The following is a 19,080-nucleotide window of genomic DNA, read 5'->3' on the forward strand; positions in this document are numbered from 1 at the left end:
GATACTATTCTAATTATCAAAAGCATAAATTTCACATAACATTACAGTACCTTCCAAATTACTATGAATCCTACATTATTTCTTCTTCCTTACCTGTGGTTTCTAAAATCAACTTAATAAGTGCAACATAAAAAAATAACAAAAACTGCAAAAATATATGCACATTCAGCTTTTGGTAAATTATAAACTTACACCATTCCTTTTGAGAAGTCTAGTGAAACTCAACTATTTCTTAAAACGTAAACACCAGAGGGACAAATATAAACTACTACAATTTATTCACTGCCTTAACAATGCAGACATACAACAAGGCCTGTTAATTTGCATGCTCAATCTGAAACTTACTATTATTTTCCCGCAACGAAATCAGAGAATCCCAATGTTCTGGTGGTAACAGAAATGTGACTGTCTTCTTAAGACTTTTGCCTTGGGTAGAAATCCCCTCACCCTCCAAAGTTTGAAGAACAACATCAGGACATGACTCAACTGATATATCTTTGTCTAATTGTCTTCTTCGAGCAGCTTGAATCAAATGCTCATTCTCGGCTACTGGAGATGAATGCGTAGTGTGAAACACACGTTCTTCATTATTTGATGCTAGTAGTTGCAAATCACTTTTGTTTCCCTTAAACTCAGAGGTTGATTTCTGGCATCTCTCATTACTATCATGAGAAGGTAGATATAGGGGGTCAAGCTGATCCTTTGTACTGTGAGATGGTTGGAATGTGGTAAGAGGGGATGTAGCTGATGGTTTAAATGTGGAAAACATTCTATCTTGTTCTGATGAGGATGGAGAACCTGTTACATAAGTGAGAACTGTTGGTAGATTAGATGGCTGTACAAAGCATGTATTATCAATTTTTAAGTCCGTTAAAACTGTGGGATACTTCTGTTCATTTATCAAAACAAAACTGCTTTTGTCATCTATAAGTGGTCTATGCTCTAAAGCTGTCAGTCCCTTACTATCACCAAAATACATGCCTGGTGGTGAAGCCACTGATGTAATTTCCTTACAAAATGGAGGATAATAGCAATGTCCAGCTAACAAACCCTCATTTGCAGTACAACTAAACTGCTCAAACTTGCCAGTGGCAGGACTTGCTAAGCTCTCATTTGGATTATATGTAGGCAGCTCAATAAATCCCTTATTAATATCATCACAACCATCACCTGCACAACGTTCACTAATTAAGCTTTCATATTCCCCCATTTCTTTACTGGGACATTCCAGAACTGCTTCACTTAATTCCTTTTCACATGCTATTTCTTCCTTAACAGCACTATCTCCTAAATAATGGGTTTCAGCATCATTTGTCTTTATATTCTGAGGGCATATGTTTTGCAACACAATCTGCTTATCATGAGGGTTTTCTGAGGTAAGAATGGTGGTTTCATCACTACCTGATGCAATCTTTCCATCGGGTGTTATAACTTTATTTCCTAAGGGGCAAAATACTTCTCTTTTGTCTGGAAAAACAGCTACTTCCACAGTAGGTTCCCTACCCTTATCATACCCTGGCAAAGTAGCATTTGTGACACTAACTTTTGCTAACTCCAAGAAATCTCTTGGGTCTGTATTTGTACTAACACTCACACAAGATGCACTTAGGGAACGCGTAATTTTCCTGCCTTCACTAGTAAGATTTCGAGGCTTTGCCCTTGTCCTTGGTTTCTGATGTGATTTGTGATTCACTTTATTGGCACTCCCAGAAAATTTGCCATTATCTATGGATGCCTCCTTTAAATCTGCACAATCATACACTGCATGTTCAGTTCCAGACCAAAGGGGAGAGTCAAGACTGTGGCTTGTATCTAGATGTGGCACACCAGAAGTGTGACTTGAAAAACAAGCATTTTTAGCTTGAATGCCTGTTGACGGAGCCTTGCTAGTGAAAAGATTACAGAGCTTTTCTTTTGAACTTTGTTTTATCTTAGGCTTGGTTCCAGCGACATGTTGCACAGCCTCCTCCCCTTTATTACCTTCAGAAACGAAACAGGCACCTGACTGACTGTAGGTAGATGTTGGTGTATTTAAGGATGAGAGTTCACAAGCAACTGATGGAATGCAAGAGCCAACAAAGTCATTCCTTTGATTTTTCTGACACAGTTTCTCCTGATGGTAACCATCCCTTTGCAGAGGATTTTTCTCTTTATATTTAGATGACAATGGAACTTGGATGGTATCCTGGGACTGTGGTGAGGTACCTTTTTGTGGCACTAAATCACCATTCTTTGAAGGCCAGTTAAGCGTAACATAAACTGATGATCGAGGCATGATGACATGACCACTTTACCCATCAGGCCTCCCATTAACAATTTTCCTTGATCAGTAGTATTCACAAAGTCAAATAGTAAGTCTTAAGGGGTCTTTCTGTATGAAAACAGAAAAATACAATTTCTGATTAGAGGGTAATATATTCTTAACAATAGTCATGACCAAATCAGAAAAAAAGTGTTGAATCAATCACAAAAGAGTCCAACTTCAACAACTCCTTATCTCAGTATGACATATAGTGATCTGAAACAAGAGACTTTTCACAAAAGCACTTCCAAGTTTATACCTTCCTAAAATTTAAAGAATCTTCACTTGTCAAGTATGAATGGAAGAACAAGGATGAGATACCAATGGGAGAAGACAAAATATAAACAAGATGGAATATGCAGCTAGGAAACTGTTAATACAAGAATTGTCACAAAGATCAAGTTGCATGAGTTAACTTCTCTCTTCTACAAGCTAACACCAATGGACAAAAATGGGTGAAACTGACCCTAAATTTCCTGTAGGATACACTGAAAACACATAAACCTCCCAGAACTATATTGCTCCAACTATGAAGAGAAGCATTCATGGAAGGAAGAGCTCTATGTACATATGAGAACTGTGCAAAATAAAAATAGGCAGAGGTGTGGAATAAAGGGATAGCAGAAAGAAATGGTGGTTCCATGTGTTGGCTGGTTGGTGATAACCATCTTTCAATTCCCATAATGTCAAAAAGATGTTGACTTCATTGAAATAAAGATAAATGTCACACCCAGGTGCCACAACTCTATAAACACTAGAGGAAGAGGCAAGGATGTGTGAAAACATTCCTTTGATAACAAAAGTGGACATGTACAACAAACTAAATGAATAAGTATCGATAAATTCTATATGCTGTTATCAAGAAATGTGATTTAAAGTTAGAGCCCCATGAAGCCACTCTTTTTTCCCCACTGTGTCATTATACATAATTCTAGACATTAACGTATGTACATACATACAAAGGCAGGCAAGCTATAAAACACACACACGAGTATTGATTTCTCTCCCCGAACCGCGCAGATAGATATGTACACATTAATATAATTATGCAAATCCAGGGAAACGAGTAAGGGACGACTGGTTAATCGTGTTCTAAATTGGGGTAGCATGAGATAGAAAATGAAGGGCTGGTTGGCTGGCAAGGAGCTTAAGGCTACATGAAACTCTAAGAAATTACGGCTATGACTAATCAAACGTTGACAGGGGTAAATATAGTAGGTTTGAGGGCCTTGCATGGCAGCACAGTACGTTGAAGAAAGCGTCACATCAATCTATACATTGGCCAGCGATCAGCTGAAGAATGATCTACCGTGGCAATCCGCGTCGCAAAGGCGGCTGGAGTGTAGCCAAAACTCGCAAAGAACTTCTTGGTTTGGGGTAAGAAAGGGAAATTATGTACAGCCCACCAACTCACTCATTAATTCGAATATTTCTGGCGGCATGCAAAAACCTCTGTTCATTTACTGAGATGCAAGCTTCATATATATCTACGAGACAACCGTTTTAAAAAGTGTTTGTTTACGGATGAACATATTTCAAACAGCTTCCATTAGTCTCCTTTTTTTCTGTAAAATCACCATCTATTCCAGTTATGGAGACCAAATCTACACGGCCAATGTTTCTCCTGCGTAAGCTATTTCCCTTGTCCCTAATCTAAATACGGCTTCAGAGATGATAATCATCAATTATGGTCTCCTGCAGTGATTTGTAAGAAACAGGTCAAGTCACACTATGTCCTATTAAATTTCATAGCTAATATCATCATTCTAAAATACTCAACAGCTAACATCTTTATTCTCAAATATCTAACATTTACTAACTTTGATACAAAACCGCCATCTCAATACTCTCAAACACACTACAGCTAATATATAAGTATTCTATACTACATATTTCCTCATATCAATTATCCAATAAAAACGGTTAGTATCAGAAATCTTAAAATCCCATGAACCGCCATCATCAGCTTATGTAACATCGAATGTGTAAAAAAAAAAAAAAAAAAAAAAAAAAAAAAAGTCCGTTCGGCATACCTTTAGTAAAGCAACAGTTTTTCAAAAAACAAACCTCAATGCCAGAACAAACTCGCTTAACGTACAATTAGGGAATGGATATCCTATATAAGTAATGTATGAAATGCTATATACTGCTCCTGCTGTGATGTGAAACCCTTCATTTGGCACCTGCTGAGTTGAGAAACATTTGAAATAATCATACCATGGAATAAACAGAATTCATACCCTTGCTTGTAAAACCCTTTTAAGTCGAAGATATGACACCGGTATGATGATATTCTTTAACTTGACCGTAAAAGTTAAAAAAGAAAAAAAAAAACTCCAAAACCATGCTTTTTAACATGCTCTTCACCAGTTCGTTTGGTTTGTGCAACAACCTCACGTCTATGGCGATAAGAACGCGATCTCATCCCCTTATGCAAGACTTGAGTACAGTTTTGAGTGACCGGGCAATGAACAGGTGCAGTATCCATAAATGCCAAACATATGAGAGAGAATATGCATAACGGGTCGTCAGTGAAACAAGTACCCGTTGTAGGCGGCTGGCTGGTTGGGTTTTAAGCCCACCACGTGCCAAGTCAGGCCCGTTCTGAAAATATCAGCCGAAAAATCTCTAATACCTTTACCAGAAGTCAAAGATAATTACAGGATCACATACCATTTATGTATTATGATCTATGGCAAGCCAGGCGAGGAGACCTGACGAACCTATAAATAAAAAATTATCTTTTTTGGCCTGAAGTGGGACATTTCTTTTTTCGCCTAAGGTTTAGTCTACGATGATTTTTTTTTTTTTTTGTAACTTGTAATTAGGATGTGTACAGATTCTGGTTTAATAATCATCAGATGTCAACCATTAATCTCCTCCATACGAACCTTTGACCTTTCAGCTAAAACCCAGCTAAACGCCATTAAGTCCGTGCTCATGTGGTTTTGGATCCAACGACGCACTCGTAACAGACAGCTGAAGGCCCAACATACGTTAATCAAAAACTGCGTCAACCTAGTACTTAAGGGCAACGCTCTGAGAATAAGCATGCAACATCTGAAATTAAATCAACTGACAGTGCCATATACTCAACCACTGTTAATACAAACAAAAAATATTGATCCCACGTCTCTCTCTTGAGGTATCCTGTAGTACGAATACTTGACATCTTTTTCACAGTGGGTAAGTAATAAGGAAGGTGGAGACAGCTACCCCTCGATTTAAAATACGGTGGCGTCAGCACCACCAGCGCGCCTACCCCAGTTACCCAAAGTGGTACACTTCTTTAGTGGGACCCTCACTCTCTCGCTCACCGGTCGATTCATGATCGCTCTCCTAACCCCACCAGTGTACGTCATTCTTGACGCTCACGCTATAATTTTCTTGGCTGCCGTCGCCAGCCATTCACGTTTTGTCTTGCAGCGTTGCTCCGTACGCTGTCACTTTACTACACACGCCCTCCCACTCTTTATTTTCGTACTCCGAACACTCTACCTTTCTTCTCACCACCCTCCTCTAAATACTTGACAGCCAAGAGAGACATGTGATGATCTAAAAAGGGCAACAGAGGTATCAAAAACATTTCACTTGGAAAATAACTATTCCACAAGGAAGAAACAAGATCATGGCTGCAATAATAACTAGATTACCATGATGAGACAAAAAAAAAAAAAGCCCTACTCGAAAAATAGAATGGGCATTTAATGTACTACCAAGTGATATAAATCTGCATACGATAGGTGCAGCATATTTTGAGTGAAACTTGTTAAATGGCTGATTAATATACAATGAGTGTGGTAACAAAAAAAAGTTCATTCAAACACGATCTGCGGCGAGCGTTAAGCCCTGTCCATCAAAATCTCGTCGTGGGTATTTAGGTGTTAAGTCCCCCTTCTACATTTTTACACCCACTCCCTTTAACTCCGTTCCTCCTCACACTAATCCCCGGCTTCTCCCAACCATTCATTTCCTTAACATAAACCACCACATTAATTTCCTACCCCCTGGACCGACTGCGCCTACCAGTCCCCCTCCCCAACAACAAGAACAACAACACACACACACACAAACACAGCCCATCCGAATTCTGGCTGAACTCTTAACGGGGCGAGCGCATCAGTGTTTAAAGAGTACTTAACCTTGTTCCTCAGGCAGGACGCGCCAAAATCATTCTTTTTATTACTGCGCACATTATCAGCCGAGACGAGAACAAGCATAACGATAAAACGTAGTTAAATAGACCAAGTACAGTAATGGTGGATTACTGAAATGAGTGAATGTACCAAAGTACAATAGTGAAGGTTAACGCCAAGTAATAATTACAGATTCCGTAGGTTAAAAGCAGTGCACATTACAGTAGATCAGCTTACCTGTATAACATGGCACTAAAAACATATCTGGCCTATTACATTACGATGCAAAAACGAAAATGTCAGTTTGCGTGAATTACGTACATATGTACATGTATACATTACGAATAAGGACAGCACTGTGTGTTATGTGATGGCAGTAAAATATACTATCATACTGTAGATTAACAACTATATGCACAGCTAAGTGGTCTGATGTGCACAGCAAGCCAGCCAATGTGCTCAACAGATCACACGGAGAGCGTTTTAAATTCAAATATCGTCACGTTTACATGGCAAGGATACGCTGGAGGAATAAGAACTATATCGATGTATTCTGCTAACAAACACAGATGTTTTCGGTTCAGAAAAATGTACAGCGCCTTTACATTCCCGAACGATTGCTAAGAATACGTCCTACCCATTGTGTTGTACGTCGACGCAGTAAGAGATCGACACATCTGTCGCCGAGCTGAAGGAAGGGTTGGCACACCGCAGTTATTTGTTTACATTTACTGTACTATAATTAATGCTTTCCAAGGTTAAATACAAAATCGCATCTAAAACATCTACTACACTATTCATCACTGCTTTCGAAAGTTAAACACAAAATCACGCCAAAAGAACAGTATTCAAGCTTACGTAGCCTATGAAAATAATAAATGTAGTTTAAGAATGGCTCTCAGGCTGTTACAATTCCCAAACTAAATAACCAAAAATATTTTTATCCACATTTGGAATCCATGTGATGAGAATCGTGTCATCCTAGTCTTTCCTTCACAAGTACACAATATACGCACGTACAACACCCAAAAATCTCTCAGTAAGATAGCTGTTCTCCTAGAGACAATTCTGGAGCACCGTGTTGGCCATGTTTTGCATCACGTGTGTGTGGTGGAGGCTAATTAGTAAAATATCCGCCACTTGGCGTCAACACCCAGCTACCTGGCTCCCGCTCCAGCCTATTTACCGACTCCCTCTACCAACACACAGCCCCCCTTTCCTCCTCCCCCAACCTACTTACCTACCTATTCTAAGCCTGCACATTCCATACCTTTATACCCGCCCTCTGGTCACGGTATTCCCTTGACCTTACCTACCTAGCATCCGGATCAAGACATTCCCCTTGACCTCTAGCCTGAGCCAGAACCTTCCGTTGGGCTTACCTACCTTGCCTCTGGGTAGGTAAGGTCATAATTAATGCTTTCCACCTGATTTTATCTATATATTGTGGTCTTGTGATAGCTACCTTAATCAACATTGTAACATCTTACGCTTTACCCTTAATCACGACAGTACCACCCTGAAGTATATGATGGCCTGGCTTTGACGTGACCCTTCAAAGCCAAGTCAAAGTTACCAAGCCCACGTTTCGTAACGTCACGCCGAGAGGGTAACAACCCAGACCCAAAGTATAAATAAAAAAAAAAACGAAACGACTTTTATAACAATGTCTATCATGCTCCTGGTATTGTACAAGAGAACTTGGGCTGCGCTCAACGGAAAAAACTAGATGTAAACAAATACACCACAAGACTGCCACTCTCACCTCAAAAGTCAGGACTTTCAACACCTGAAAATCAATTATATATCAAGCTTGGCCATGTAACATTCACAAGTCGCTATATAACAAATATGATAATCACAACACTCCACTAGAAGTTTTCCATTCGACTAGAATCCACCAGAACAGTTTCAAAGGTTCAGGCGGTATCGTTGCATAAGTGACCTAGATATAACACTGCACTAACAACATTCCTTGGGAATACGATTATATATACATGACAATCGCCCAGCCAGAGTAGCGTCCAAGTAGCCATGGAAAACGAGTTGTCTGAGGAGGCGTTCTGTGCGTAGGTCTATGGAGGGCCGGGCCAGGGGCCACCAGGAGCTGTGACTCCAATAAACCAGGCTGGCACTGCCACCTTGCCCTGGGTAGCACCTCATCATCACCATGTTTAACCATCTTACATGTTCCCTCCGATACAACACATTTCACACATCCTTCACTTTTCCCCTCATTTAATTATTCACTGGCTCCTCCGGTGTGTGGGAACCTTGCTCGGAGCTTGTGTCCATATCGGTAAGATGGGTGTAACCGTGAGCCCCTGATACACTGGCCGGGGAGGGTGGTATTGGTGATGGCGGTTGGCGTCGCGGGCGGAGAGCAGACTAGGGCGCCACACACACACACACACGCACACATACACAAACACACACCTGGCACCCGTCTTGGCACCAACACCCAGCCAAATCCCTCCCCAACACTCCCTACTTCCCTGCTTACCCGTCATACTCACACTCCACACCCTGTTTTGTAGCCACCTGCCCTCCCAACCATGTGCGTGGAGAAATTTCAACCATGGATAATTCTCTGGTCGAGGGGGTGATAATTACAACGCTAAGCTCAGAAGAAACTCTTACTTGTATTCAAACGTCCATGCTCCTGCCACTGCAGCTACTATAAACCCTATATTAGTTTCACCTAAAACATAAGCGACATACAAGCTTACAAACCAATAAAGACTCATTCATACCTAGCATAAGCGGCCAACACGAGCGTAAACTTCCCCCACACCCCCAACAACAAAAACCCTGGACACGCGACACACACACACACACACACACACACACTATTCATATAAATATACATATGTAAAATGCTAAAAATGCTAATAAGTGAGCAACACAAATGTAAACTCTTCCAGCAAGGCACATAGTCATAAAATGCAAAATATATACATTTCCCTTTTCCCGTAAACTGATTTTTCAAGAAACTGGAACCCTTCACAACTATAACGTTATATACAATAAAGTTCCATGAGACGTCAAAATCTTATCACATTTTACGATTCAAAGTAATTTTACAATATAAAGCAAAAGTCCCAACACTTTTAGGTTAGAACATGACAGCCGGGCGGCAAGATGGATGGCGAAAGCGCCCATGGCGGGAAGCTTAACTTTGGGCATGTGCCGAATATTCCCCCACCATTATTTACATTTACAATCAAAATCCAAGTCATCTGTCGAGTGATTTTGAAGGATTACGTGTCTACAAATTCATCAAACTCTGTCAGGTAAACAAATCAATTTCAAAATGGCTTAATAAAGTTGAACTTCTACAAGAGCTAGCTGGAATAGCATTACATATTAACCCTATACATCCTCATACAATAACCCCGAGTGTAATAATAATAGGGGATTAAGAATACTTCCCACGTATTCCCTGCGTGTCGTAGAAGGCGACTAAAAGGGGAGGGAGCGGGGGGCTGGAAATCCTCCCCTCTCATTTTTTTTTTAATTTTCCAAAAGAAGGAACAGAGAATTGGGCCAGGTGAGGGTATTCCCTCAAGGCCCAGTCCTCTGTTCTTAACGCTACCTCGCTAATGCGGGAAATGGCGAATAGTTTGAAAGAAAAAGAAAGACCAATAATTCTGGTTATTCACATTAGCCTTTCAGAGTCAAACATCAGTCAGTGACGCACATGTTTACAAAACTATACAAGGCAGGTTTGGCAACGGGTTGCCAACCGTCTCCCCGAGCACATCTGTCGTCACTACTGTCAGGTACAGACGTCACACAAACTTTTCTTCTGTGCTCGTTAATCAAATTTATTTTCCTCGCGTGCAACGAGGAGCAAGAGGCTCTCAAAGCCTCATGTTATGGCAGGAAAACAAGGGACGAATCAAACAAATGAGAAGTGTAGCACAACACACCTGTAACTAGCACACTTATGGTCTCTAATAATAATAAAAATATTAATAACAATAATAATGATGATAATAATAATTATAATAATAATAATGGGGCAGAGCATAAAATATGAATAAGGTGCAGTGACTGTGGCGTGATACCTAGCTATGGAGAAACAAAATGGAAGTTGCTACTCTAGGGTATTTAATTACCAACTTGTAATTATCTAGTTTTACTGCTCGGGGAGGAAAATATACATTTGTGGAGCCCCATCTTTTCATCATTATCTACTATCATACCATTTTTTACATTTCTATATGCAGTCTGCATTACCCATTTTTGGTCATTTTATTCCATATCTCCACCATTTATTCATTTTCTTTAATAACCACCCTCCCCCTCCACCCCAAATTAATCTAAAAAAGTAGTTTCTCATGTGTTCTTAAAAGTTCTTGCTTCATTTCATGAGATCCTTATGGTTGCTATATCCCTACATATTCAAAGATCTGTTCACTGTCTATATCATCAGTTTTAAAAACTCTACTCTTGTGATCCAGTCACCCCTGACTTTTCTCTTCCATGGCGGGCAAATATAAGGCCATTAACCTTTCCCTGTAACTCAGCCCTCATAACCTTTATACAATCTTTGTTGCTCTCCTCCAGACCTTCACCATTAGCTCAGTGTTTTTCAAGGTGAGGTGACCAAACTTGATTAGAATATTCTGGTTCTGGCTTCATGAATCATATGAACAGCTGGCTGATCATATCCTCATCCACAAACTTAATTGCATTTCTAATATTTGTTGGCAGACTGTTGCTCACCATTTCTATTCTGCTAAAGTGGGACTAAGGCAACATGTTAGGGACAATGTCCACCCATTACTTTACATTTGCTTGGGTTGAATTTCATCAACTAACTTTCGAGTATGTCAAGAATCCCTTGTAGCTTGATACAATCCATTAAGCTTTTCCTGAAAGCTGAATCATCAGCAAACATTCAAAAGGGAGCCCATACTTTCTGGAAAGTAATCTAAATAAATCAAGAATAAATACTGATTTGAAAAGGTATACAGAAGGAGGATACTGAAAGTACATACAGATGAAAGGCACTAATCTTAGAAAAGAAAGGGAGGTCAGATTATAAGATCAGTTTGCACTGTGAAGGCCTGGAAGTTGTGAATGAGTTTAAATACTTAGGAAAGGGATCCAGCTGGGAAAGATGAAGTTGAAAGTATAATCATGTAAGGGAGAAAATTTGGGATTGCACGGAAAGCTCTGGTAAAAGGGAAAAAAAAGAGCACCAACTATGTAAGCTTGCAAAAAGGAGCAAACATTCCTTCTCTGATGTATGGCTGTGAAATCTAGGTGCATTGCAAATTTTTTCCCAGTCACAGATAAAAGTCCACATCAAGGCCAGGCCTTTTCTGAAATGCAGAAAGGTTAATGACAGGGAAAAAGAAGAGACAAGGGAAAGTAAACAACAGGGTGTCCCAAAAAATGGACCCACTTTTTGACACCCTATAACCACTGAATTTTTTCTTTTCTCAGATCCAATTGACCCTGAAAAAAGAAAAAAAATCGGTGAGTTATAGGGAGTCAAAAAGTGAGTACATTTTTTTTGGGACACCATATTCATGAATTTTGAAGGAAGTGAAGAACCTACCTCTTAAAATGTGCAAGGTCATAGTAATAAGGAAAGACATAGAAGGTATAGAGTTCTAAGGATTCAAAGTGCTGGGTAAGAAACAGTTAGCATAATAGCCCACCCTTAAGTTGCCAATGGACACACACTAATCATGTGACGAAGCAGCTTGCTGAGTACTGTGTGGTCTAGCTAGTGATGGGAACACATCAGCAGCCAGCTCTCACAAGCAAAAAACACAGTAATACCTATGGAAGAGGGAAAATGAACCAACATTGTGGTGTAGGGCAAGTGGGCTAAGTTCTACAGTTTGCTTGGGAGAGTTGATAAGTTAAACTGCTTTTGACTTAACCCTACCAGGCAAGGGTACAGAGTTAGAACTACCCAAGATGTGAGAACAATATTCCACACAAGGACAGACTGAGGAAGGGAGGTCACAAATAAGATCATGGATTATAAATAATTTGCACAATATCAATGGAATCAAAAGGTCACACAGAATAAAGACATGAGGTTATATAATGTGAATGAATCATTAGAAAGGCACAGGGATGACTCTTCTAGGATGGTATGGTTGTGTAGAAAGTGAGGAAGGAGACATAGGTCAAGATGTACAGCAGTATGGCAGAGGGTACAAGAAGAAAAGGCAGACTAAGGAAGCAAAGGATGGATATAATAAGTAAACTGATTAAGGCTAGGAATATTTCAGATAAAGTGTTGGAGGAATGACTGGAGTCTGATTGCAGTGGAAGCATTTTATGATATCTTTCTAAGAAATAGTACCCTTCCTCCCTTAACTATACACCCTTTCACTCCATCACATATGCTCTCACCTCCCTCATTTCTCACAAACGAACATCCTCATCTCCTCACCCATACACCCTCAGCCTCTCACTCTACCATCCACACATCTCATCTCTCTTGCTCACCCATCCAAATGACTCATCTATCTTGCTCATCCATCCATAGCTACATCATCTACATGACTTCCCCAACACACAAACCTTTCTCATTCATTCTCTACCTCAATTATGGTATTCCTGATTTTTGATGGGACTTCTCTAACCATCTTTTTTCATATTCTCTCTCTTTACTCCTCCATTTTGTTCCTAAATTACTCTATCTGCCCTTTCAGATGACCTATCAGTTCAGCCTGCCATTTAATCACTTTCATGATATCTATTTTTCAGCATTACCACCTTCATGAATACTGTTTTTCCTGCTCTTTACTTTCCATGGCTTTTCTCCAGAAACAAAATAAAATATCTTTCCAGCATTGTGTATATGTGTACAATTAACAGAGAGCTGTAATCACATTAAAAGCTGGATGGGAGATGCTGAATCCTTACCAGTCTTTGGTAACTGACCAACTTCAAACCTTTCATATTAGTCTTCAACATTTAATTCACATACATATCAGTATTTCAAACATCTCAAAAGATTCTATTTGCTTAAGGTGTTTTCATACTCATGTTTGTGTAGTGAATTCTGACCAACCTACATCAATTATCTTTTTAGTCTGCCTCTACTAGGTACAGAAAGAAGTTCCGCAAAGCCTTGGCATCCATATAATGTTTAGTCTCAACACGACGATCAAGTGTTACATGTGACTTCAGTTTTCAGCCACTTTGTGATGCACAGTCACATAACCTCACATGCAAATGCATAATGATGAAGGGTTCACCGTAACATCAAAAGCAGGTCATTGTGACCCACATTTCACACCTCAGAGGTAAACTTACCCTGACCTACATTTCACACCTCAGAACCTCAGAGGTAAAGTTCATAAGTAGTGAATAACCATATGACTAGTGACATTCCTCTGTCACCTAACTCAAAAAGGACCACAAAAGTCAAACGAGTTTACATCCACCAGAGAGATGTACTGATATCTTAGTGGTCTCTAAAGGGTGAAACAGCTACAATACAGCCAATAAATTGCTGCTTTTGTCCCATTAAATTGCTTTTAACATGTACTTAAATGTAGCACAGTACAAATCAAGAAACGGCTTACAACAAGTATCATTTCACTAAATAATAAAAAACAAAAATGAGAACAAATGAAACAATATTCAGCATTACTCTGTTTAAATAAATCTCAGCACAGACTCCATCTTCCTTGGTCTACTGAAACTTATTCAAAATTTCAACTCTCAGAAAGGAAATTTGGAGAGCTTTCATATTTCACAATCCAGAATCACACTACATATGTTTCTTTTTCACAGTTTTGAACTTAATCTGTCTTTCCATGTATGAAAGTCATCCCGGCAGCAGCTAATCAAAGAATTTTCTCCATTTCTAATACAGTACATATTTTGGTCCTCCTAACCTATCTCTCATCTGCTTTGTCTTGACTCTTAATGCTAATATTAAGTGAACCAATATTGACAATTATGTTACACAAAATGTTGCACTTCTATTTCAACAGGCAAGTACTCACCAATATCTATTCAGAGAGCTCAACACTGAATATCTCATGATTACTACCAACTTATTATAATGAAAGAAATAAGCTGAATCAGGTATAGACTTACCTCTTCCTGCTGATTGAAATGCTTAAATAAAGGGAAAAAAAACAGATACGAGCCTCTGTGGTCTTGTTTAACTTGACCGAGTTAGCTAAGAAGACAAGGAGAACTACACTTTGGATGGAAATTGATTATTCTATATAATACTGTATATCCATTATGGACATGACTTAAGTATCTGACAGAAGTTCTGATAATATGACTGTCTAAAGTAAAGTCTGTCTGATGAAAACATTGCATAATACCATAATGGCTGTTAAAGGCAGAAATAAATCACATCCAACTTTGTAAAACTATAAAATTGAAGCCAAAGTTACTAGTGCTTATACTAAGATCTTAAGAAAGCTTGGTGCAGGTGTAGCAAACTGTACATGAACTTGCTAGTGAAGGACTGGGGTTCAACATCAAATGCCAAGCAAAAGTTGGTTATCTGTTCATTGTGGTGTGCATTAGAGCTAGTTATGCTATTATATAATCAAAGTACATGATCCTTCTGTATATAAGAACATAACAAAATGCTTGCACACTAAATTAATGGGTCTGCAAAATTCCTTTGCACAAGACTAGCCACCTTAATACAAAGAACCTTGAATCTTACTTCTTTCCCAATAGGCAAGGTGAAAAACTGCAAAAATAGGGGATTAACTAATCTGGATGTCAGATGAAATGACACTCTCAATATGCACCATGACTATGAAGAGGTCATCAGTACTCATTGCCCAGTTCACAGATCACCCTACAAAAGCAACGACTGCAAATACAAAGACATTCCAATGATGATATGAAAATCTGCTATGATGACATTCAAAATCTTGGATATTACTAAAAAATTTACAAGAGCAATTCCCATCCATCCCAAAAATCTGCAATTCTGAATCTAGAATAGGTGTATACCTTACCTTACCAGATGATGACTTCAAGGTTCTTCTACCCTCACAAGTCTTCAATCAAGCTGATATGTTAATCCTTTGCTCAATCTGGCTGTATGGCACCTACAGTTTGCTGGCCTACAGTTCAACCATATCCTGGATGATCTGGCATACTTTGGAGGTACCCCTCAACTGAACAAAAGTTTATAAGCATTCCTAATGACCATAGGCAATGTTTTAAAACTCTGAGCCCCCAGTGTCAAACTGCTTTCTCTTACTGTGCTTTTCATAACTTTCAATTTCTGTGGTAATACTATACAGTCTTCCATGCCTGCTGTGCAAATAGGGAACAATTTTTGAGTGCAGACTAATGACGATGTCCTCCATGATTTTCCAAACACAGATTCGAATACATATCTCCCATCTGCATTAATGGAGTACAGCCTCAATATTTTCAGTTGCCGATAGCTGTTCTTATCTCAAAATATCAACAAGAGATATAAAAAATCTATGCACACTTTCTAACTGTAATATCAACAGCATCAAAAAGGTGATAACATTACACAATAGTATTCTAGTTATGAGTACCATAAGTGCCTTGAAAAGCAACTTTACTGGTTTCACCTTTCAAGTTTTGTAGGTCCATAAAATTCAGCCTGCCATCTTTCTGAGGAGGTTGTTCTTATGTTCGCTGAAAACAGAGTCAAGAAATATTATCATTCTCAGATCATTTACACCTCTGAGAAATATGGTGTTTTATATTCCTTCACTTTCCCATAATTGAGTAGTTGAAACTTATCTCATATGAAGAGCACGTTATTATCAGCAGTCCATCAGATGACTTACGTCTATAATTTCTCAATGCTTCATTCAGATGATGGTATTTCCATAATTCTGGTATCCATCTGTAAAGGATGATGGGAAACCATAGTTTGTGTTTGTATTCATGTCAGATATGAAAATGAGAAAACAAAGCGGTGCAAGTAAAATTCCTAGGGGAGGAGAGCTTCTTACTATGGAGACACTGTTTGTGATCAATTAATTAATAAGCTGCATTTACAAATTCCCACTTTTCTAGTTATTCCATGTCTATGGGTGTCTGTGCTAAGACACCATGGTCACACTTTTCACTTGCAAAGCCTATGCATGTCACATCAGCATTTTGTTCTTTGGTACCTTTATAATTTTACAGTACTGATCAGGCAGCTAAGAAAAGCATGATCTTGCTATCCTAAAACCATGTTGTCCTAGATTATCATCTACTGATTGACATATACCAAGAAGTCAGTAAACTTACACCCCAAGACTTTCTAAGATTCTAAATGGAGGGTGATGTCAGTTACATAGGCTAAGTTTATCTGAATTGCTTTGCTTCTTCCTTTACAGAGTGGGACAATGCAAGTCCATTTCAAATTTCCAGGGATTTTATCTGAGTTTAAGCCCTTTTTAAATAAGGGGACTGCTTCTGTCAAGAAGTCATTTGGATTATTTCTCTTTAACATGATTCTTGGTTCAGTGAATGGTAACTCATACTTCTTTTTTTAATACCTCACTCTCCTTGCCATCATCCATATACAAGCCCACCTGCATTCTCTTCAGGTTACCACTACTTGGCTCTCTTGATTTGATATTGTGCATAAATCAGAAATATTTTGGCCTTCTTTCTGTCTCACTAATGCACATCTGAAGATTAAGTGTTTAAGAGTGAAGAGCATTAAGTGTGAAACAAAGCAATTCATACCTTGTTGCATGGTGCGGTGAGGAGGGGGGGACTCGGAGCGTTCACTAGGCGAAGGTGGGGTGGGGGGACGTTGTAAGTAGCCAGGATCCACGTAGTTACCTGCAGCATCCCGATAGTGACCACTGTAGCCAGGTTGAGTCTGTGGTGGATACCCAACTTGGTCATAAGGATAATCCTGATGGGCTGGAGGGCCACGGGAATATGGATCATACTCATAACCGGCATTCGATGTGGGCGGATAACCCTCATACCGACTTCGTGAGCCTACAATGGAAAAAATCTAATACAGGAAAGGGAGTCACCAACAACAGTTTCCAACACTCTGTAACAAGATTTTAGAGAAAACTCATGCCAATAATAATTCATGTTCTTGCTACTAGTTAAGGAAAAACTAATCAAAACAGAGAAGCTTAAACTTACCAGCTTCACTGGCAGGGGAATGAGGGCGATAGGAGTCCATGGCATAGCCGGGTTGTGGGGGAGCTTGACCGTATGGGTTGTAGTCACCCACTTGATAGGAATCCAACACCTCACCGTCAGGACCAATGTGGTGAAGTTCACGGATAACTTTTGTTGTTGTTGTTATCTAAGAGTAAAAGATAAAAAGAATGGAAATGATTAATGAAAAGGGACATACATTTTCATAACACACAACTGGAAATTACAGGTATGTAATCCATAATCAGAGAAGAAGGTAAATGATTCTGTGAAAATGGGTTTGTGTCAGTGATGTGTTATATCACAGTGGTCAATTAATGCATTCATTCATAAGGTAGTGAGGGGGGGGGGGTGAATGCAAGGGTCTTGAGAGTGTGGGTGTGTCAATGATATACTGGGGAAAGGAGGGACTTGGGAGGTGAATCATGGCTCTGGTGACAGACTTAGCAGAGACACTCCAGAAGCTAGTGACATATTCTGGGAGAGTCTGTGAAAGAAACTGATAGTAAATGTGAACAAATGTGAGCTGATGAGATCCTGCAGAGATGAGACAGGACAGTTTGAGAGTAAGTCTGGAAAGGGAGGACTAAAAGGATGAGGAGTTCAACTACCTTGAAAAGGACTTGGCAGTGGAGGTTAAAGTGAGTTGTAGGGCAGGAATTGGGGATAACGTTTTAGGTGCACTGAGGAGTGTATGAAAGGAGAAGTCACTGTTTATTGAAGCAAAGATGGGTATGTCTGAAAGTACAACAGTACCAACAGTGGTGCATGGATTAGGCCCCAAATGGTTAAGAATGGAGGAGGGAGGACATGTTGGTAAAGATATGACAGAAGAAAACATTTGGTCTGTGGTAGGTTTACTTCACAGGGAACAACTGTGTACATGACAGGAGTAGCAATATCAAAAAACAACTGGGAGAACTGATCAAGTTGTGCTGAGTAAATTGGGCATCAATACGTTCAAGATGAGCAATGAAAGACTAAGAGGTTATCAATGTCATTATTGAAGGGAGCACGAGAGAGGGAGAGACCAAGAAAAAGATGGAAGGATGGAGTGAAAGAAGCTACGAGTTATCAAGGCCATTAAGGAGGGTCAGGGGCAGGCAAAGAATAGAAAAAACTGGAGCAATGTGGTATACAGGGGGTCACATGCTGTCAATGGGCATACGAAGCACTCAGGGGAAAGTTTAGAGCACTGTGCAGAGTTTGATCCTCTAGCCTCATTCATAATGCACCAAACTAGAGTCTCCTATCCTATGCCCTGATTCAGCCCAGTGACAGTATGTTACCCCCTATATACCACATTGCTTACATTTTCTCTATCCTATACACACCCTTCATCCTCCAGCGCATTCAGGCCCGGATAACTCAAACCATTTTACACTCCAACCTACCATCACCTTTTCTGATCCAAATCCATAAGTTCTATTAGTATCCATGAACAAAGCTAAGAACAAAAATCAGAGACTGATCCTTTTAAAGCAGGTGACAGTTATGAGAAAGACCCTGAAAAAA

The 19,080-nt window shown here is 39.5% G+C and overlaps 1 protein-coding gene across 40 annotated transcripts in view; it reads right to left on the reverse strand.

Moving 5' to 3' along the window:
• Nucleotides 1-19,080, reverse strand: part of p120ctn (adherens junction protein p120) — a 203,644-nt gene that overhangs the window by 115,965 nt on the left and 68,599 nt on the right. For 21 of the 40 annotated variants that reach the window (XM_071677437.1, XM_071677436.1, XM_071677425.1 and 18 more), the window contains 2 exons: nt 17,548-17,713; nt 17,128-17,391 (listed from right to left, as the gene is read on the reverse strand). In XM_071677437.1, the coding sequence (XP_071533538.1) occupies nt 17,128-17,391; nt 17,548-17,587 (304 nt within the window). In that variant the 5' untranslated portion in view covers nt 17,588-17,713. Of the gene's footprint in view, nt 1-345; nt 4,314-8,711; nt 8,825-17,127; nt 17,392-17,547; nt 17,714-19,080 lie in introns of those variants that run through there. The other 19 variants (XM_071677428.1, XM_071677421.1, XM_071677419.1 and 16 more) reach the window with 9 other exon arrangements.

Source organism: Panulirus ornatus, chromosome 25 (genome assembly GCF_036320965.1).
Source record: "Panulirus ornatus isolate Po-2019 chromosome 25, ASM3632096v1, whole genome shotgun sequence".
In the NCBI taxonomy this organism is placed as follows: domain Eukaryota; kingdom Metazoa; phylum Arthropoda; class Malacostraca; order Decapoda; family Palinuridae; genus Panulirus; species Panulirus ornatus.